Here is a 22,221-nt window from a genome sequence, read left to right as displayed (position 1 = left end):
TTGACATTTCAAATTCAATTATTTTTTCGGGAAAAAATACTTTGGTTTTCCATTAAAACGCGTTACTTTGTGCATATGTAATCAATTCCTTCGTCAATATGTATTAAACTAGAAGCTGAAGAGAGCCTGAATCGCTGACCTGGTTAACCATTTGCTTATTTGAAAAACTTGAGGAATGAGACAGGCTAAGTTAAAATCAACTAAATTGTCAAATGCAGGAAATGCTTTTCATAGCATTTTCATGACCTGAACCAGAATTTTGCTAAAGGCAACATTTTTTTTTAATTATTTTCAAAAATTTGTCTTCTGACCCCTAAGTTCCATTTTAAGTATAGGCAGCCATATCTATTCACGGATTAAAACTCAAAACAGTTATTTTGAGCACAATACACTAAAGAACTATTATGCTTATTTTCATTCAATGATCTTATATGATTTTAGAGAAGAAGATTTTCAAAGTCGTACATGTGAAAAACAAACAACAACAAAAAAACTGTTTCGTAACTCCTACATCAGTCAATGAATGTTTTTGAAAATGTCGGCATAGGTCATTCTCATGATGCTGAACAATTTTACCCATGCCAGAAATTTGCTAAAGGCAACGGTTTTTGAGTTATTTGCAAAAAAACTGCCTTCTGACCCCTATGTTTGTATTTTTAGTAACGGCAGCCATGTTTTTTTTTTTCATGAATCAACAATTCCAGCGGTCATTTTGTATGGGATACCCTACGACACATATATGCCAAATGTCACTGAATTCTGTGCGATGGATATTGAGAAGAAAATTTTCAAAGTTACACATGCAAAAAATGCCAAAAAAAAAACTGTCTCAGGACCGCAACTCCTACATCAGTCGACGAATCGTTCTGAAAATTTCGGCATAGGTCCGTCTCATGATGCTGAACAATATTACCCATGCCAGAAATTTGCTAAAGGCAACGGGTTTTGATTTGCAAAAAAAAAACTGCCATCTGACCCCTATGTTCTATTTTTAGTAACGGCGGCCATGTTTTTTCATGGAACAAAATTTCCAACGATCATTTTGTGCAGAACACCTTAAGAAACAATCATGCCAAGTTTAAAACCCGTCAGTCTAGTAGTTTCAGAGCTAGGAGAAGATTTTTGAAAATTTGTCCACGACGACAACGGACGCCAAGTGATGACATAAGCTCACTTGGCCATTGGCCAGGTGAGCTAAAAATACAAATATCTGGCCAAGACGGTCATCGTAACATAGATCCCGCTGATGAAAGTGATGATGTGAACTCTAATAGATACCCACCAGAGCAAATTAACCCGTAAACACTTGCTTTTTTTAAACCATGGGATAATTATCGGGTCAAAGGGCGTAAGATTAAAATCTCGAGAAGAATTAAATACCACATTGACCTCTTAAGCTCAAATGGATGAATTAATTTCAGATAATCTGCGCTTTAATTGTAAAAACATTGAAATTAAAAAGTATCAGGAGTGTTTCAATAATAACGCTTTAAAGTATGAACATGAACACTTTATAAATGGTGATATTTGTTTATTGTGGAATTTAGGATCAGTGGTAATACTCTAAAATATGACTTTTTATGCCAAGAACTTGTGTGGTAAACGTGCGTTATCTTAAAATAATTGAACATTCGGGGAGATTTTTTTTTAAAATGGACCTTGCTTTATTGAGACCATTATCTGCCCCCAAAAGCAATGGACAGAAAGTTTCTCAGGTTAGTACATTTTGATGTAGAGTTGTGATTTGATACTAATGTAAGGAATAATCAAGAGAACTGAGATTTGAGCCGTAATCAAAAAAATATATTCCAACGAAAGGCTAGACAGGGAAACTAGACACACACAAAAAGAACATGAAATAACCAAAATAATACGTAAAAAGATACAGTAAGTGAACATCCCGAACTTCACTAAAAACTGGGATTATGAACAAGGTGCACCGATAGCTTAAAGGGATGCGAGGTAGATCATAAATGGAGACAAGCATCTAAAGTGACATAGTATCCTTTAAACCAATTTTTTTAAATAATAAACTTGGAAAACAAATAATTCGAAAGGTTAACAAGCCCCACAACCGTGAGGCAAATAGAAGTCTATTTAACCTGAAATGTCTCAGACCACAGTCACTTTTTAGGATCAATGAAGCCTTTTGACGACGATCCCCTATTTGACCTGGTAAAAATTATGCATTTTTCAGTTTTTATTCTCCTTTCTCTATGATTAAAATATTATCGTTATCATTCAAAACACAATTAATACTATAAAACAGGGTTTCCTATCCATTTTAGTTTAGGGGACTTATCAGGAAACCCATATGGGTAGGACACGCTAATCTGGAGGTTTTTTTTTTTTTTTTTTTTTTTTTTTTTTTTTTTTTTTTTTTTTTTTTTTTTGTACAGTAAATATAATACCATATCCATAAAAAGGGTTATGGGAATACCAAAGAAGTAGACTTAAATCTGATATATCAAAAAATAAGTTCAAGTACAATCGTAGCAAACTGAATGCGGGACTGAATGGTTTACCATTTATATAAAAATTTTAATTCATAATAACAATCCCACTATAATTACCATTATACACCACGAAATAAAAATAAATCAAAATGAAAAAAACCTTTAATTGAGTCTATGAAAATATTTATACAGATTTTTAAAAATATTAGAGTTATTATATCACAGTAAAAAACTGTTATAATAGTTCAATTTCAAATTATTTGTGATTCTCGAAAGTCTGGTGGATTGACTGACTTGTTATGTTTCTACAATGTTAAAATCGTCACTACAGATGTCATAAACTCGTGGGTCGTTATGGTGTATCACTCTGCACCACGAACTCGTGGGTCGCTATGATGTATCACTCAACACCATGAGAACCGTTTCATAATTGTTCTTTCTTCTCATTTCCACTGCGGACGTGACATTTTAAGAGCAACGTAACATGATGGGTGTTGAAGATGCTTACCCTACCGGGGCACCTGGTCCATACTCCAAGTCCTTTGAGGTATACGGGTTGCTAATTTATTTTTTTATTTCTTTGTACGTATTATTTTGATTTTCATGTTTTTTTGTTTGTATGTCTATTTTCCCTGTCTTATCATTATTGTTGGAATAAATTCTCTTTTGGTTTTCGTTTGAACCTGGTTCCCTTGATCACTTGCATTCCCACATTCACACTGGTGGATTTCTTTTTTTTTTAAATGATAGATCATCCGATTCATTATCATTCTTTTATGTCCAACTATAATTTCGTAGATCCAATTCATCAGGTTACTATAGCCAAAGAGTCGTAGTCCTACGAAAATTGAAGATTAGAGGGTAAACTTATTTTCCAAAATTAAAAAAAAGCATTCATTCAAAACTCCTCGACAGTTAACAAGCACCAAAGTGTTTGCAATTTCTGTCTGGTTGCCGAGTATTTACATCTTACAGATGAGATTGTCTAATGATCGGAAAAGGGCTTCTTAAGCTTGTGAGCTATAAATATAATATTGAATTTATTCAAAGTTAATACCAACAAAGCATAAAATTGTGATTTAAAATAAAGTTAAACTAAGTACCGAATCAAGACAATGCTTGACAAATGGCACGGAACATATTGTTTTAAATGGCTATCACTTTACATTTTTAATTAAATGCTAAAATTACTCTAAACAAATACATTGTTGATATAGTATATTGTACATGTATAATAAATAAAAATGGAAATAATAAGCGCTTTGTCAGTTTCTCGGACACCTCTATCTAGATTATCGAAGTTATCTGAGGTATTTATATCTTATTATATTTCATAACATTCAAGCTAGAACCATTGATTTTCCTTAATATATTGTCTATATCTGTATGTAAATGCATTTGTTTCAACGGCGTGCAAAGATAAAAGCATACGGCAACTGCCTATTTGAAGATAAAGTCATTTTATGCCACAAAAAAAATGATACTGGACGAGTATAGCAAATGCAAGGGGAAGAAATTTTTTTTTAAATGTTATTAAATAGGAGCCCGATCTATAGAGAGGGGTTGTTCATTTTTTGCAAATTTTTGCACAAATTCAAAAAAGGGAGACCACCTTGTTTACACCACTGAATGGTATCAGTCTTGTATTCTTTGCCCCATAGGCTTCTATAGTATACCTTAAATTTTCATGATTTTTTTTTTTTAAAAAATAGACAAGGAGTTTCAATCCAACTTCTGACTATGTTTTTTTCCATTAAGGAAATGTCAAAAATATTTGTTTGGTCCATTTTAGAAAAAAAGGCACGAACTTTGGTACACCAGGCCAGGTCGAACTAAAAATAAACTTTCTACTTTCACTTTATTTTGAGTTCATAAAATAGACCCCTTTTCTGAAGCATTATTTTCATAAAAATACAGTTTCCTCAAAAACAAGTGTTTTGTCTCATAGCTTGATATTTACCCTGTACTTTTGATGAAAAATGATAGTCATTTGCCAAGAAACAAAAACAGGAAAAGGCAAAAAGAAAGCGCACTATATTTTTTAGCCTCCATGCTTTCGTACACCCGCTCAGAAATATGTAATACAAGACTGATACCGAATGCAGTTTTCTCAACGTTAGGTGTTCTTTGCATTGCCGTGTATATAATTGTTTAACGTGTTAAAACACAAAAAAGTTTTGATAAAGGCAAGTGAAAAACTTATGTTTCCAACTATAATATTGTAAAACTTAGTATGATTTTTTTATTATTATTATCGTTTTAGTGCAAACCAGCGATAAGGTTACTAACATTGTGAGGTTACTTTTATTCGTCGGTATCAATTTTCCTGGTAATTTCGTTGGTTTGTGGGTTTTTATACGTTATATATATGTAAAAGATCATTTTTTTTCAAAGGAAGTTCTACGTTTTGTGGGGAAAATAAATTCGTGGTTTTATCAAACAATGAAAATTTCGAAAATTGGTACCTAAAGAAAATAGGTTTAAGGGAACATCTATTTGATTTTAGGGGGGGCTAGAATGAAATTTGAAATAAAAAGTCTGGATTGAAATTTCCAAGAAATAAAAAAAAACAGGATAGGCTATAAAAAGACAGGGCCTACATTTTCTCAAAATAAGCCAGTACGGTAAATTTCATCCTAGCCCCCTCAATAAAAATCAGATGGTAGCTCTCCTTTCAAATAAAATACTATGTACAGGAGCAATCTTTGAATAATTATTGGGGGTAGTATGAAATTTGAGATAAAATTTTCAAGAAACAAAAAAGCAGGATTTAAAAAAATCAATCCTAGACCCCACCCCAACCCCCAATAAAAATTAAATGGTTGTTCCCTCGCACAATATTTTATTGGACGGTACAAAATTAGAATGGGATAAAATGGGTTTTGTTTGCAAAACTGACCTCGGCAGAAATATCACGAATAATCAAGATTTTCTTAAGGAAACATAAACAAGAACAGCGAAAACACCATAAAGGTCAGGATTGATTTATCAGTAGGGGCAAGTGTATAACTGGCGTCTTGAAACATTAATGTTAAAATTTTACATTGGAATTTGGTCTCATTATTGAATTAATCTTTTAAGTCGTTAAGATAATCAGAATGGTATTAAACCCTGAATACCAAGGTGCTAATATCAAAGATTAAAATGAAGGATATTTGAAAGATTTTATGACGATCTCTTATCGCTTGTATTCGGTGATCATCACGATTAACGTATTAGTGACGATACTTGAAAAAAAACTATTTCAATGCGATCCTGGTTTTCATTTATGTGTGTAACTTATTGAAGTTTGTGTGTCCGCGCCCAAGAGTGGATCTAAAATATTATAATTTCAAGGCGTGAATCCAAGGACGAGTGTACCAAACCAACCGCCTCCCCGAATAAAACGGGGGGGGGGACTTTTTGTGCATGAAATATTTTACCTGTCACTAATTCTACCCCCGAGCAAAAAAAACCCTCGCTTCACACGGCATTGAATTTTATAAACCCCCTCTTTCCGTAACATGAAATGCTGGACCGCCCCTGATCACTAGGTCAATTTTTCACTATGCACAAAATGAACAAAAGTGGGTTCCAACTTCCTAGGCCCGTCTCTCCCTGATCTGCCTCTGGCGTCTTCAATGTTTGGTCTGCGAGGTTTAAGATCGCAGTGTCTTGAGTATACGGTTACATGCACTTGATAAAATATTCGTCGGATTTGGTCTCTTTGTTGTGCAACTTAATGGTTAGATTGCATTCTACGAACAAGATTTTAGCTAAATTTAATCGGTACAAAAGCACTACTAACGGAATGACGGATCTACTTAATGACCCGACCTAATGCCGACTACTTCCGGAATCAATATTTGTTGCGTCCTGAATTACTCAGTTTTAGGTATGTTAGACCGACGGTTCATTGTGTGTCCTCTTTGATGTTTTAAAGGATTGGCAAATGAATAAACATGTATCAAACTCTTCAAACATAATACAGGCATCAACAAAGGAATTGTTAGTTATTTTGATGGTACTTTTTAAATTTACAGACAATAATGATATTTTTAACTACCTTTTAAACTCGGACAAACATTTATTTTGGACCTTTTTTTAGAGATTTCAATCAATATTAATGATTTGCGAAATAGTCAGATGAAACAAAAACATATTGGTACCGCAATAAAAAAAACAAGTACTATCTTTAAAAAGAAGATAGTTGACGCAGCAAAATTTGTTCTTTTTACTTATGATTTTCATCAGGAAATAACGCGTCATGCAATTTCAATTTCCAATACAGTTTTTTCGAACGCCACTGGATTTGTAGATAAAAATATAATTAATTCATAAGTAAATGCCAGAAATCATACCAATTTACCCTAACAGTCGTATAGGAAATTGTATTTTTATCAAATATTTGTTTACATATATAAATCTAAAGGATTTAAATGTCACAATAAATCATGATCGAATGAAAATCAGCATTTTCCAACTGGTTTCCTGTTGAGAGGGATTTTATAGTTACAGCTTATATATCGACTATTAACACCGAGAAGTGCAGTGATATGTCCTATATTTATCACAATAATATTATACCTTACAAGTGGTAGGGGTAGGGAAAAAACGTGTATTCCAAAATTTTGTCTACCTGAATACTTATTGAGTGGGCAAGTACATGTAAATCTTAAAAGAAACTGTTATATGGCATTTCCTGCTTTGCCAGGATCACCATTCGAAAAGGAACTGCCATTCCTCAAAATGCTAGTCTCTTTACATTTAATTGAAACATGTAGTAATTAAAAAAATGTTCGACAAATGTGTTCATTTTTCACCAATCCCACTTTATCTCCAAAATTTTTTTTCTGGTTTATATTTCGGGTATCCATCTTACTAGCATGATTTATTCATTTAACATGTATCACATTTCAAAAAATCAATTTCTTTTCAACTGATAGACCGACTCAATATATCCTAGATTAGTACCTATTATTTTCCAATAATCTATTTTAAAAGATCAATAGTAATTTAAGTAAAGCAGTAGCAAATACTACGAGAAATCAAAATATTTTAGTGTTGGGTGAAATGGACAACGCACAAAAGTTTGAAAAATTGCCATTACTTGAATGTTTGAATTTATGCAAACAGGATATGAATTGTATTATTTTGGAAGAACAAAGCGTGAATTTAGAAATACAGGATGAAAGCACACTAATAAAATTAGATGAAGTAAGTATATACATGAAGACACCTTCATTTATTTTTTAAATACATGTATAATTGAATTTTATTCTGTTGTCAATTTTGTGTTTGTAGATCGTCTCTTTCCCTGTTTTCACGTTTTGGCCACACACTTGAATTCTGAAGCTGTTTTGAAGCTTACGGTTTTTTATCGATTTTTTTGCATTCATATGGGAACTGATAATCAGAAGTCGCAATAAAATGTAGATCGTGATTTTTTTTTTATCAAAATTTTAAACCAATTTTTCAAAAAACTCATATAACATGTTTAATTATTAAAAGTAAATGAAAAAAAGTCTCACAATATCCTCTAGAAATATCCAAAATCACAGTAAATAAGCTTGCATTGCAAAAAGGATTTTATAGTTATACACGAAACGCACATTACTTAAATGTTTTGGCCGTGCAGGTCCGGGTGTTAAAAGAATAGGCCTGCAGAAGCGCCTCGGCTAGGTTTCTGGGCACTGTTTGGTCGCCTTTTACAAAAAGCTAAAGCGCTTCTGCAGGCCTATTCTTTTAACACCCGGACCTGCACGGGGCACATCCATCCCAGTTGTGGTGGAATGGGATACCACTGGCGTGTTACATGCTGGGGTTGTCAGGCTATAATACAGAAAACCTGACCGCAAACCATAGTAGTGCCCCGTGTTGGGAAAGATGCCACGTTCCTCGCACGTTAAAGAACCCTGCTGTGGTATTCGATAGGAGTAGGAACCCTTGCGCTCCGCCACAGGAGGCTAAATTGCCCGACCTTACCCATCCCTCCCTTTTTCTAGTGGCAATCAAAATTTGTCGACCCTATTATCCTTGTGTCCCATCCTTTTTTTTTCATTTCACGTTCATTGTATCATCCATTTCATGTTCATCGTCTGAATATAGCTGAAATATTGCTGCTCGGACGTTAAACCCTAACAATCAATCAATCAATCTTAAATGTTTATTTCAAACCTCGATCAAAACATACATCCTAAGACCGGAAGTTTTCATTGACAGGAAGTGCTACTAAAAAACAGAATGTTCTGAACTGCTAAAGGAAACGAAAATTATTATACTTCCAATCGATATGAAACGTCTAGACGAGACGCAAAGAAATGAAATCTACTAAAATGATGCGTAGAATTAAGTGAAATGCAATAAAGTCTGTATCATCGAAAAATAATGAAACACGTTTCGTCACATAACAAATGTTTTTTTTTTTTTCAGTATGAAAACAAAAATCTTGTCAAAAATGAAACACGTTTCGTTACATAACAAATGTTTTTTTTTTTTTTCAGTATGAAAACAAAAATCTTGTCAAAAGGCCACAAACGGCGTCGCCATACGTCATGGCCGTCAAATACCGAAACAAAGCCAAGATGACAAATAGGAAATCAAATCGCATCATCATCAAACGACAGAGATCGGTGCGACGTAAAACTTCAGAGGGAGAAAGTATTTATGGCAACGAATCCCAGCATACAAACACCTCTTATACAGACTACTTCGATGAGTTTAATGAAGAATTCGACTTTGAGGGTGAGATAATTATAAAAAAAAAAGACTCAATGCATGAGAGAATTGATTTTCTTTTTTATTCTAAAGGACCGGTGCCTGGTTTAATAAAAATCCTTTCTCAACTCTAGTTTCGATCTATTTGATCATTATAAATGGGAGAATGTAACCCAGGCCTTAACATCTTTTGTGGGATTTTAAGTCCAAATAACACTTCGTGTATCGAAAGAATTGTCTTAAATTCCAAAGCAGGTCACTGTATCAAATTTAAAAACTACAATATAAGCTGAATTATATTTGAACGCTTATAAACATGCAACTGACTATAGGAATAGCTAACGCCACAGAAGACAACAAACGGGCAATAATACAGATTAAATTAAAACATACATACACACGAGCATATACATACACACGAACACACACATTTGAATGACTGAAACTGAAAACTTAAGATATAAATATAAACCTTATATATGCATGTTACATTTACTTTAAACGAAATATAGAGTCGGATTTCGACAACGAGAAGCTCGACATTCTACCAAACAACAAACAAAGAGAGGACAGTGTCACAGAAGAGCTTGAAAGCAGATTATCATCTTACCTTGAAATATGTACTCCATTATTGTCTGAACGTAAAAAAATACTTAGCTTTATACGGTTTGAAGAGATTTCGCTTTTTTTGGCACGCGAAGACAATGACGATATGCACTTCATTATTGCATGCAGCATTTGTATTTTCTATCATCGTTCATGTCCATCTAGTTATTTTTATTGTATAGTTCATCACTATCATATGGAGTTGAAAAATAAACTAGGTATGTCTGATCTTTACTATGGAACGCCCTTGGTGCCTAGTTTTATGGCTTCCACAAAGAGGTGTGAATGCTTAATGGTGTTGGTGTTGGTTATTCATTCATATGCTTACATGGTTTTTGGCGTTCATGCACAGTGAAGGGGTATAAAAGTAACGACTGTATCAAATTATTATATTCAATATTTTAAAAGCAGATTGAATTCAGTAGTAGATATGTTTTTATTAAAAAAGAAAAATTAACATGACATTGTGCATAATTATGTAAACTTGATGAAAAAAGAAGACCTTTCGAAATCGAGGTTATTTTTATTCGCCCATTTGATTTAACTTTTATTGTCATTTGTTCAGAGGAGAACGAAATCAGAGGATCACACGAACATTCATCTTACTGCGAGAACCAATACAGAAAAATGTGTAAACATCTGAACATAACACCGGTCTCATCCTTCATCCGGGAACTTTCAACCAGAAAAGTCGTCGTCCGACATCGGTCTCTCTGTTCCAAAGGTGCCAAAGCTATCGCTGTTGCTTTATTGGTAAGTTGTAAGGGTAATCAAGAGAACCAAGATTTGAGCCAAAAAATGAGCAACTCTCACTTCACTAATATCTGGGAGCATGGAATTTGTGCGCCGGTAGGGAAAGCGCCTTCTGTAATAAAACGTAAATTGTAAATAGTTTGCTGTATAGTAGACAAAATCGAGAATGTCTCTTATCTTATAACCTTTGTCCATATCAGCATCCGCTGTACCGAAGAAAGGAGAAATTTCCTTTCCGACTTCGCCCTTTTTATTGACTTGAAAACTTTGCTGATGATGGATAGAAAAAAAATAACAATACCGGTAGAACAGTACGCGACTTTCTAACATTGTGTTTCATGGCGTATGAAAGAATTTCCTTGTTTAATTTTATGAGGTAGACTTCAGGACATGGTATTGGAATTGATCTTGAACTGAGTTGAATGGGAAAATATCGATAATTTGTCGCTTGAATAATAACACGTTATACTATTAAAATTTATAACGACCTTATAGACGTCTATAAACAGAGTGTTTTTTACAGGAAAATGGTTATGTACAAGTGCTTGATATGACTGATAACGAAATAGGTCCTGTTGGTGCCTCGTACCTTGCAGAAATGTTAGCTGACAATCGCATCATTACGGACTTGGTAAGTAAGAAGTGACCGTATAAAATAAATGATAATCTTGTAAAGTTCCAGAATAATTTTGGACATAGTAAGCGATTGTTGCATTATTAACAGACTTAGTAAATTAATGATTGCCGTGTTATTATGGATTTAGTACGTAAGTGATTACCGCATGCTTACGGACTTAGTAGGTAAGTGATTATCGCATGTTTACGGACTTGGTAGGTAAGTGATTGCCGCATGTTTACAGACTTGATAGGTAAGTGATTGCCGCATGATTACAGACTTGGCACGTAAGTGATTACAGCATTTTTACAAACTTGGTATGTAAGTTGTTGTGTTACCAATGCGGTAACTGTTTATCGCATTATTCCAATCTTAGTAAGAAAGTGATTCCTGTATATTACAACATGTATTACGGACTTGTTTTAAAAGTGATTGTCGTATTTCATGGACTTGTTATAAAAGTGATGGTTGTTTTATTATGAACGTATTCTGAAAGTAACCATTTCCCATCATATCACGAAATTTATAAGAAACTTATTGCACTTCTTATGAGAACACATTTTAATATAATGCATATTTAATGTCTCAGTATATTTTTTTAACTAGCCCTGCGTTCAGATAGTACTAAAATTTACTGTTACCTTTTCAGAATTTATCAGACAACAAACTTGGAATAGATGGTGCTAAACATATACTAGATATAGCTACTGAATCTGACAATTTTGAAAGGCTTAACCTGTCAGGTAAATATACTGTTTTTATATTTATTTTATATTAGATCTTAAATAACGTACAAGGAGTAAATACGAGGTCCTTGCACTGATCACGCTTTTGACTTTAATTTAAGCTTCTTCTGGTTTTAACCTATGTGAATTAGTGCCAGTCAAAATTGGGCACAATTATTCTAGATTTTCAGACGTCTCACTGTATAAATAAAATGGCGGAATTCGAACATTTACGTCGCACTTATTAGATACCGATATAATGTGCAAAATGCATGTCGTCGTGTGTCTCATTGTTGATGGTGCCACGTAAAAGGCAAATCGACGAACATCGTTCTGGCTGATGATAGACATTGTGCATTTTTTTTGTCATTGTAAGAATTCTTGATTTGATTGCATGTACAAATCATCAATTCAGAAAGAGTACAAAAAAGCTTTAAAAATTTGTTAATGTTCTAGTTAAAATAGGAAACCGAGTTTTGAAACATCTTTATGCAATATACGTGTTTAATACTCCTTTGTATCAAAATTTATTTTGTAGGAAACGACCTACGTGAATTCGATGCCATACACCTCACAAAACTGTTTGAGGTAAGTGACGTACAGTATATTGACAGATGCGCTTGCTGCGACTCATGACTCTGTAAATGCATGACGTGCATCCAGTCTAGTGTTGTCTTCACAAAATTTGACATTAACGACTAAGCATGATTTTGAGATTAATGTTCTGAAGACGGGTGACATGTCTCATTTGGCTTTTTTTTTTTTTTGCTTTAATCTTGTAAATTTCAAAATTCGAAAGGTAATGTTTATACTGCCAAGTGGGAAAAGAGTATATTCGTATGTACCCATTTAGTTTCATTTTTTTTGCAGGATACCCATAATTTGCAGAAATTGAATTTGAGTCATAATGAATTCCGGGAGTTTGGAGGAAAAGTTATTGGACAAGCTTTAAGTATGTATAGAGTATATCTTCTATGTTCCTGTAGCATGGTCATCACTTTTAAATCACTATCTCAAGGTGAAAGCCCTTCAGCAACATTTTCATGATTCTAGACAGAAAGTGCGATGATGTGTCCTTAAGGTCATATAATAGTATATAAAGTATGTTTATTTCATGAGAGGGGGGGCTGATTACTGTGAAAGAGTAATCAAAGGAACCAAGATTCTTACGCAAATCAAAATAATGTGTACATTGTATCATTATCCGTTGGACTGGGTACCAATTTTCGTGGTTTTGTTGGTTTGGCAAATTTATATGTATGCTTGGGCTGTTGAACCATTGAATTGAAGAATTTATGAACTGACATTTTATTCCCTATACCATGCAAATTCATATCCACTAACAAAAGTACTTTCAGAGTAGGGTGTAAAAACTGTAAATAAATTCTGGCGGGAAATTTTCCCATATTCTATAATAGTATAAGTCAATTAATATACAGCTGTAATATCTTTAAAACTATAATTCCACTGACGCTTCCGGTTTTGAAAGCATTGCCAGTCTATTATAAGCATTCTGCAGTGTTCCAGGAGAACTTTTTTTGCAGGATAATGTATAAATCGCTTATGATCTGTTTTGTTATGGCTCTTAGGTGGAGCTGTACTTCAAGTACAAATGAAGTTTATTTTAATGTAGAAATAAATGACACGATAGAGGAACTCGATCTCAGTTGGAACCATTTACGGTTTGCCGGTGCGGACGCTGTAGCGGATGGATTAGCCGTAAGTCGGCCATGTTTGAATTTATACATTTTTGTACATCAAAAACGCATGTATGTAAACACCATGAAATGACAATCTTATCTCAAACTCGTGGCAAAAGTTATATATTTGACGACTGAAACAATCGCCGGTCTGCTTATGGAAATTATGTTCTATGATTTCTTGGCGTAAAAATTGCGCACAATTCCGATTTTTGAGTTTATTTTCTGTTTAGAGTGTGTTCTTTCATTTCTTTGTACAATTTAGGAATTTCTGGTGCATGTTTGAAATCCTAGTGCGGAATAAAAATTGTGTGTACGTAATAAAACTTTTGAGTGTGTAGTTTGAAATTTTATATCACATTTTTTTATCCTAAACTTTTGACGAGAACGGCGTGCTTTATAATACGAAATAAGTCCGTTTACACCATCATGTCAAAACACATTCTATAATATTTTCAGTAAACATACAATGATTAGAAAAAATAGAAAGGATGTTTTTCTATGAAGTTTTTTTCATCTATCTGTATTAGGTTAATCAAGGTATTAAGAAGTTAGATATTTCGTGGAACGGATTTTCGATACGAGGATGCCAAAAACTTGCCTCAGCTCTACAGCTTAACGACACGTTGACGGAACTAAATTTAGAATGTAATAGAATTAACAAGGAAGCTTTGGAGAAACTGCTGAAAGGGTTTAAAGACAACCAGACATTAGAGACTCTCAAAGTAAGATTAATTGCACTGGATGTTCATTTAAAAGGGAATGAAAAGGGATTAAAAGTTAAAAACAGAATTAGGTTACAAGGGAGCATTAATTATGGATATCTACAGACAAGGGAACAAATAAGGCGAAAGGCAACAGATCATCATACCATCATACCACCTTTATAAAAAGAGTAAATATTGACAGAGATTACCAGAGGGTATTCAGTAGTAAGCTCTGAATGGCCCCGGCAACAAAAGTCCAATAAAATCCACGGTTACAGAACGATTACACTTCTTCAAAATAAATAGGCAAAATGCTGTAGAAATGCTGAAACAGAGTTGAGTAGAAAGTATTTGACATATCAGTGGGGATGTACGTAGTTGGATATTTGCTAAGGGTAGAAATCCACCAAAAAATAAGTAGGTATTTTCTGGTAAAGGTTGTCACGAATTTATATACCTACCTACCTATCCTCTTCGCTCCTGTTGTGGCACGAGGTCAACACGAGGCCTCGCTACTCAGCATGCACGCTTCTTCGTCTAAACTTCTGCTTCACCCCATTTCATTTTCAAAACTTTTACATGTAACTCATTTTCAACAGTCCTTTGTTGCCCTCTTGGTCTAGCTTTCGGTGTCCATTTTGAGGGCTCTTGATATAACTATCATTTGAATTTTTAAATTCAAATTTTTATATAACACATTCAGCATACGTTAATTCATGGCATCCTTTTTTTCAGTTAGGATGGAATCCAATAACAACAAAGGGTGCACAACTTATCTTGGATTTCATCAATGAAAACCAAACAACTGCCCTTAAACAAATTGATATCAGGGTAAGTATAAAGAAAGAGTAACCCGGAAGTGTGGGACGGGAAGTGGGAACTACTGTAGGAGATTGGGCCCTTGAGTTGGGTTAGTGGATTTTTTCCAATTTAAAGAGAGAAACAGACGCATATGGACAGAAAAGTTGAAATGAAGAGTTAGGAAGTAGGGCTGCTACCGTCGATCCACTACACTTATACGTTACCCTCCAGAACATTTCGTTTTAATGTCGGGTTAGACGGGTTGTTGGAATGCAAATTTAAATGTGGGGAATAAGAGAGCGTCAACAAAGTGTGCAGCTTAGATTTCATTATTCTATCGCTATCGTTGGATAAGACATATTAAATGTTTCAGTTGGGAGATTCATTTTGACTTATCGTTGAATGTGTTGTTTTGAAAGGAATAGAACTCAGATGTTATTACCAGCTGCAAGTGTCACTTGGTTTTCATAGAGACCTGCAGTTCAGCAGTTTTCCAACAACAAACTTTTAACTTATATTTCCAACAAAATATGCATGACTACAATGTAAATCCTTTATTTAAATGACAAAGTGGTAAAACCACAAACTCTTGGGTATGAATTGTTATGATCGACCCCTTTCTTCCTCTACAGCCATTAATTTTGTGTTAAAAAATGTCAGTAAGTAGGGTTAGAAGCTGACAAAATGCATTTTTTTTAAATTGAAGCGAATCAAACAGCAAAAATAATGGTACTTCGTCTAAAAAAATGTGGTGTCTGGAACACCATTCATGCTCAAAGACCATGTGGATAATACAAGTAATACGACTGATACTTCTCTTTAGTGCTTTTGGTGTATATCTGAAATCTTAAACAACAAACTTTGCATTACAGACGCAACTTGTAGAAAAGCCTTTCTCAGAAAATGTGAAGAAATTGAAAACGGACAGACAAATTACAATAGTTCATGGTATGATTCGCGGGGATCGTGGAGGGGGAGACGACGAAGATGAACTTTCTCTAATAGATGAAAACCCTATTATAGTGCTAATGGAGTTTGGACATATGAATGGATTTAGGTTAACGGATTTATTTTCCGTTTTTGACAAAGATGGGAGTAAGTCTTTGGACAAGTCAGAGATCAAAACTGGACTGATGGTTAGTTTTTGTGGTGTTTATTTTTACTATAAAAACGGCCCTGATGCTATTATTTCCAAAAAGCCTTGACAAAGGTACTTACTGTAAAGTCTGCAAATCATATTTTTTAAAAAAAAGAAATGGCTTACCGCCTTTATGACAATTTGACCGAATAAGTAACTTAATTTTCCAGCTTTTGGTTAGAACAGAAATTGATACGAACTACATCGAATTTTGAATTTTTAAGTAGTAGTCTTCGTAAGAATCATGCAAAATCTATAAAATGTGATATACTTAAAAAAAAAAGGCTACATATTTTTATTTTTTATATTAAGTTGGTTTATGAGTATATTATGAAATGTGCAAATATTTATTCGAATCTACCTGCTCTTAGGAAATAATCAATATTGAAAATCTAATAGATTCTATTGTATTTGTGTGTCATTTACAGAGTAATCTCCCTTAATTTTGAAATTTCCAGTGCATTCTATATAATGTTTATCTCCTAAGAGCACGGGGTTTATGAAAAACCGACTGTTAATTTCTGTTTACTATGGCATTTCAAACAAAATATCAAAAATAAAAATATGTAGGATTTTCATCCATGAATCACATTTTGCATGATTCTTATCCGGAGTGCTACTTAATACTTACCAAATTTGTATTGCTAAGTTATGAAATGGATAGCCAATTATTTGGTAGAATATTTCTTATATTTGATTTCTCTACAATACACAGGAGTTATTCAAAGTATGTATAAAATTATTGCAAGTATTAATTAACTGTTTTACGTAGTGTGTATTAAGTTTGGATTTTCATGCTTTGTTTTGCTTACTGGTTTTTGCTTTGGAGGTTTATTTTGCTTGGCATTAGGAGATACTTCTGCTTATCACCACACTTCAAATTGCAGTACAAATTGTGACAGTGCAGGGACGCAATAAAGGGGACATTATCACACATGGTTCCTTATATATAACTACATTGTGTACACTGAATACAACAACCAATGTGTCAGTCAATCTATACGTCTGCTCACACTTTCATAATAGCATATACTGAACTGATAGTTTTATATTTGTCAATACAAGCTGAATAAAAATAAAAGGCCTTATCCCAAAATAATTTTGTGGTTTCCAAATACTTTTTTGTTCTTCATATATGTATACATGTATATATATTTTTCTACAAGTTAGGCAAATAGATACCAAACAAATTTAAGAGGGTGGTCCAACATTTATCGGTTTGTTCAAGTACTCATAACCATATTTACTTTTTTTTTTGGCATTTCACAATCATGGACTCCATTTCAGATGGCGGGAATCCCCCTACAGGAGAAATGTCTAAACATTCTGATAGATAAGCTAGATGATGATGACAGTGGGGAGATTGAATATGCGTAAGTATATCATACACGGGGGAAATAGCAACATATGTTTTCATATTTTTAAACATATGGAAACATATGTTTAAGGGCTGATATGTGCACATATTGCCTGCAATAGAGGGTGTTATACCGAAGTAACACACGAGGTAGATATGTCGAGGGTGATATATTTCCTGAGTGTGTTACTGGGTGTATCACTATACACATGAGGTAGATATGTAGAGGGTGATATATTTTCTGAGTGTTTTACTCTGTGTAGACTATAAGACGATAAGTTTGTTGACTTGGTGGTCCTAAGCATATGAAAAACATACAATGTATGAGAAACATATTTTTCCTGTGTATCACAGGATATCCTCGATGGATAAAAAGTAGGAGCTAGATTTTCACGTTCAAGTCAAGAAATACGTTATTTATAGCTTTTAACTTTCTATGAGCAACTTGGTGGGTGTTTCTAGAAAAGCAGAGGATGCTTACCCTACCGGTGCACCTGGTCCATGCTCCCAGTTTTTAGTGGAGTGCAAGTTGCTCTTTTACTTTTGTTACTTTGTATGTATGATTTTAGATACTTTATGTTCTTTGTTGTGCGTGTCTGTTTTCCATGTCTGGTCTTTGTCCCTGGATTACATTCTTTTGATTACCGCTGTAACCTTGGTTCCCTTGATTACTCTTTTACCTACAGCATTATGGGTTCAACATATTTCCTTCAATGATTCCCAGGTAGCAATTAGGTTGCCTAATGTTTTTGGCTCTTGCTTTATATAAGATATTATATAGTGGTGAAAAGGTCACTAGAAAACTGAACATTTTGGAATGCTTCACATGCCCACAAAATGCTTATCTTTACTTGAACAGAAACCTGATTTATTAGAAAATCTTCTCTACTTTGCATTCTAAGGCCAAGTAAACTTCAATGGTAGCGTCACATCCAACCTTCATGAAAAATATAGTTTCGGTGGGAGAATTTTAATTTTTTTTCATTTCTTACCAGATGTTTGCTAACCTAATTATAGTATTTGAAGTATAGATATGTTCTAAATCTATAGCCACATCAGTTTCAGAGAAGAGGCATTGTTTTAGTCACCAAGAAAAGAAAGATATGTGTGCTACAGAATCTTAATATTAGAAACTGATGCAAAAAAAATCCTGATTTTGAAATTCCTGCCCCAATATTTTTTTATTATTGTCAATTTTTATGGGTGGGAGGAAATGAGAAACAACTAAATTTTATTTGACCTAATGATAGAAACAAAATATTTCTTTCCTTTATAAAATTCAGTTTCTTCATTTTATTGAAATTGCCTATTCTTCTTAATTGACCAATGTTGTCAAATTTTACAGAGAAATGATGCAAGCCCAAATGATACATAGAAAGGAGAAAGCTAAGATGATGAGGACAATGGCAGACAATAATATTGATCTGGAGAAAACCGAAGTTGGTAGGGTCAGGGGTAAACTTCAAAAACTAATGGCAAAACACATGGATGGAAATCCGGCTTTTAAAAGGAGGGTGGAAGAATTTAAGAAAATGCTTGCTAGTTCTAAGAAAGATGAACAATTAAAAGCAGAATTTGAAAAGAAAATGGCTTTAAGAAGACAGTCAAGAATAGAGAAAGAAAAAAAGATAGAAATCAGAAAAGCTAAAGAAGAGGCTTTGAATGAAATAATTGAAGCAGACATGGTTGAGACTCAAATGAGTTTTGATAAAAGTGCTAATCTTGGGAAGGAAAACATTGTTACACCAAGAAAGGAAAATAGTGCTTATTCTGAAAATCAAAAAGTGCCTCCACAAAATAAGACTCCAAGGTCAGAGCAAGGTGAAAAAGATTGGATTGCAGTTCATGTTTGATAGCACACAATTATGAATGATTTTCTTGAATAAATGAAACAGCAGTATGTACTAAAGCAGATAATATGCCTATGTCAGTTCCCCTAAAGCCACTTAAGTAACAGTCTTTCTAAAAATCAGACAGGAGGTGATTCATGCGTGTGGAAAACCCATCGAATTCAGAAACAGTTACTGATCACAAAATATTAACCAGTCTTAGTTTTTCATTTTGTTGTTGCACTTTTGAGATAAAAATTATATAAATTTTACACAAAATTGGAACTTTGCAAGAGTTATTGGTCCAATTTGGTTCCTTTTAGTTGATTTTAGTTTGAGATGAATGTATGATTTTCTCAAAAGTGCAGATCTGAACACAAAAATGATTATCGTTATTATTGTATTATTATATAGAATATGTAGACTGAAAATACCATCATTTGTTCAGTTGGTTTTTCTATATCATGAATCACTTTACCATTGGCAGTGTCTGAATTATATATGGACTTGTACTTAAATATTTACAAACTTCTCCCCACACAACTTCCTGGTTCACTATGTATAACTGCTACAGATAAGATCAGTTCTAACCTCCCACAAAGCTGTCCTAGTACTGTCAGAAGAACAGTTCTCTGGCAGCTCTAGGGCCAGCTCTTTTGGTAGTTCTAAGAGATCTGGCTCTGCAAGTAGAACTGTTTTCATAGAGCTGGCTCTACTAGTAGAACTGTCAGAAGAGCTTGCTCTAGAACTGTTTTATGACACATTTAGAACTGCCCTGGAGCCGACTCTTCTGACAGTTCCCTTGAGAGGTTAGAACTGATCTCATCTGTATAGCTAATAGGTTGTACTATACAGGATGTGAAAAAAATGGGTATGGGAGATGTGTTAAGCTTTGTAATAGTGAAGAGCAGGAGAAATAATAATTCCAATAACTCATATCAACAAAACAGAAACAAAATGCCAATAAACCTAGTATTACTACAGCGTACCTAAAATATGAGTGAATAAAAGGTTCTTGGGTTGTGCATGATGTGTGGACAGATTGACAGAATAATATGTTCATGAAATTGTTTAGCACAGAAATATGAAGTGTATAAAAAACCAGTACATCTAAATAGAATAAATACTTTCCAGCATGTGATCAAGATAATCTGATAAAAGAAACATGAAGTTGTTTGCATTGTCCTGCTAGGGATACTCCCATCATTGGAAAGTTAATATCCAACAGCACCCAAAATTGCTTGCAATATATGCCCCATCTTTATTAAGCCAGATACCAAATTTATAATTGATCCATTCTTTAAGAGCCGAGATAATTGTGATGAAACTCGGTGAGTAGTGATACAAGAACCAATTCTGATTAGTGATACTCCCCCTCCCCAAACAAAGCTTGAGTGTATGGTCAAAATATAAATAGAATCACCAATTAAGTCTGAAATCAAAGCACATGCCTGGGGTTTTTTTGAGCAATTCAGACTGTTTCATGAACTGATATTTTGTGGCTATGTACCTGTATTATTTTTATACTATATCTTTATTATTTTATATTTTACATCTTATATTTGTAAACTAGAAAACCTACTTGCAGAATAAAAATGGTATACATGTACCCTCCTTTGGAGCATGGTATAATACTTGATTTCTGAATTTGTCCAGAATTAACCATATCAACCTGAATTAATTATGTGACTTCTGAGTTTTGTTAGGCATAAAAAATGGTGTGTACCAGGTAAAGCCTGTAATATCTTATCAATTTAAAAAAAAAGGTGTTGTAAAATAGCATCTTCAACTAAAAATAAAACAAATGTTGACACCCCTTCCAATTTTTGGTGTGCTGTGAGTAAGTAAAAGATCAACATAAAAAAAATAAAATTTTTTGTTGTAACTAAGACTGACAAAACTTTACTGGAAAGGTCTTTTCCTACCTCAATCAAAAATTGGTCTCGGAAATCACATATTACATGTATTTTTATAGTGATATACTTAGTGTTGTGTACCAAGTTTCATGACAATGTGACTCAAAACTTTTTTTTCCAGAGAAACAAGATACAACTAACAGTGAAAGTACTATTGTTCTTGGGGTACGAATTTTCATGGTTTTCATGGGTAGGCCAAAACGAAATTTGGTTCCCAACAAAAAGGAGTTTTCTTACCTAATCAACGAAAATAGGTATCCACGAATTAAAGTACTTTCACAGTAACAGACTGCCATGTTTGAGATAATCTTCAGTGTTTTTTTTTTTTTTTTTTTAAAAAACCAAAAAAAACCCAATACTATTAGATTATTTAATATTTTGTCAACAAGAGGGAGCTTCTAATGCTCATCTCGTTAGCGGCTTTGCCGCGAGACGAGATGATCATGAGAAACTCCTGCGAGTTGAAAAAAATATTTAATAATCTGTTTATCAATGTTTTGCCGAATTGTAAGGTTTTAGTTTTCTTTTATTTTCAGTTTTCTTGACCTAAATATGTAAGTTTTATGAGCGCTGCAAAATTTCCTTTCGGGACTATTTTTCAGCGACGTGCTACTTGATGTCATGTATGTTGTGCAGCTGTGATACACATTTTTTTTTTTTTAAATTGGTTAACTATGACAGTTGCATTTAAAATTTGTGGAATAATTTTGGGATTTATTCATTCTAATCGGGTAAGTTACTGTATTTAATCATTTCCCATTGTAGGTTAGAAAATATTGCCACAAATTAGCCATTATTTCATACGCAGTATACAAACAGAGAGTTATTTGGGTCGTCAAATATTCCTACACTGTTGCTTGTATGTCATGGGGGGACATAGATACTAGCGATAATTTTCATTCTCATTCGAGTGGCATGAGA

General features: G+C 33.7%; 1 protein-coding gene across 2 annotated transcripts; it reads left to right on the top strand.

The window, feature by feature from the left end:
* Positions 1 to 3,665: 3,665 nt before the first annotated feature.
* On the top strand, positions 3,666 to 22,177 carry LOC148605007 (uncharacterized). Of its 2 annotated transcripts, none has more exons than XM_088548329.1 (14): positions 3,666 to 3,766; positions 8,939 to 9,179; positions 9,665 to 9,793; positions 10,324 to 10,511; positions 11,035 to 11,142; positions 11,777 to 11,870; positions 12,391 to 12,440; positions 12,723 to 12,804; positions 13,486 to 13,571; positions 14,083 to 14,277; positions 14,995 to 15,090; positions 15,933 to 16,196; positions 17,486 to 17,571; positions 18,901 to 22,177. In XM_088548329.1, exons 1-14 carry the CDS (start codon positions 3,701 to 3,703, stop codon positions 19,406 to 19,408), a joined length of 2,193 nt encoding a protein of 730 aa, XP_088404455.1. In that variant the 5' UTR covers positions 3,666 to 3,700; the 3' UTR covers positions 19,409 to 22,177. The 2 variants fall into 2 exon arrangements, with proteins under 2 accessions (XP_088404455.1, XP_088404454.1); XM_088548328.1 differs by lacking the exon at positions 3,666 to 3,766 and adding an exon at positions 7,486 to 7,652.
* Positions 22,178 to 22,221: the final 44 nt, after the last annotated feature.

This window comes from Perna viridis, chromosome 10 (assembly GCF_037379345.1).
Source record: "Perna viridis isolate PV_CMFRI_1.1 ecotype Kerala chromosome 10, ASM3737934v1, whole genome shotgun sequence".
Taxonomy (NCBI): Eukaryota; Metazoa; Mollusca; class Bivalvia; order Mytilida; family Mytilidae; genus Perna; species Perna viridis.
This window is presented reverse-complemented; position numbering and strand designations above follow the sequence as displayed.

What these genes read in the sequence shown, in the direction of transcription:
- LOC148605007 (XM_088548328.1), top strand. Translation starts at nt 7,509, where the DNA reads ATGGACAACGCACAAAAGTTTGAAAAATTGCCATTACTTGAATGTTTG. An exon ending in CACTAATAAAATTAGATGAA is followed by an intron (nt 7,653 to 8,938) that starts GTAAGTATATAC and finishes TTTTTTTTTCAG; the next exon opens with TATGAAAACAAAAATCTTGT. An exon ending in CTATCGCTGTTGCTTTATTG is followed by an intron (nt 10,512 to 11,034) that starts GTAAGTTGTAAG and finishes TGTTTTTTACAG; the next exon opens with GAAAATGGTTATGTACAAGT.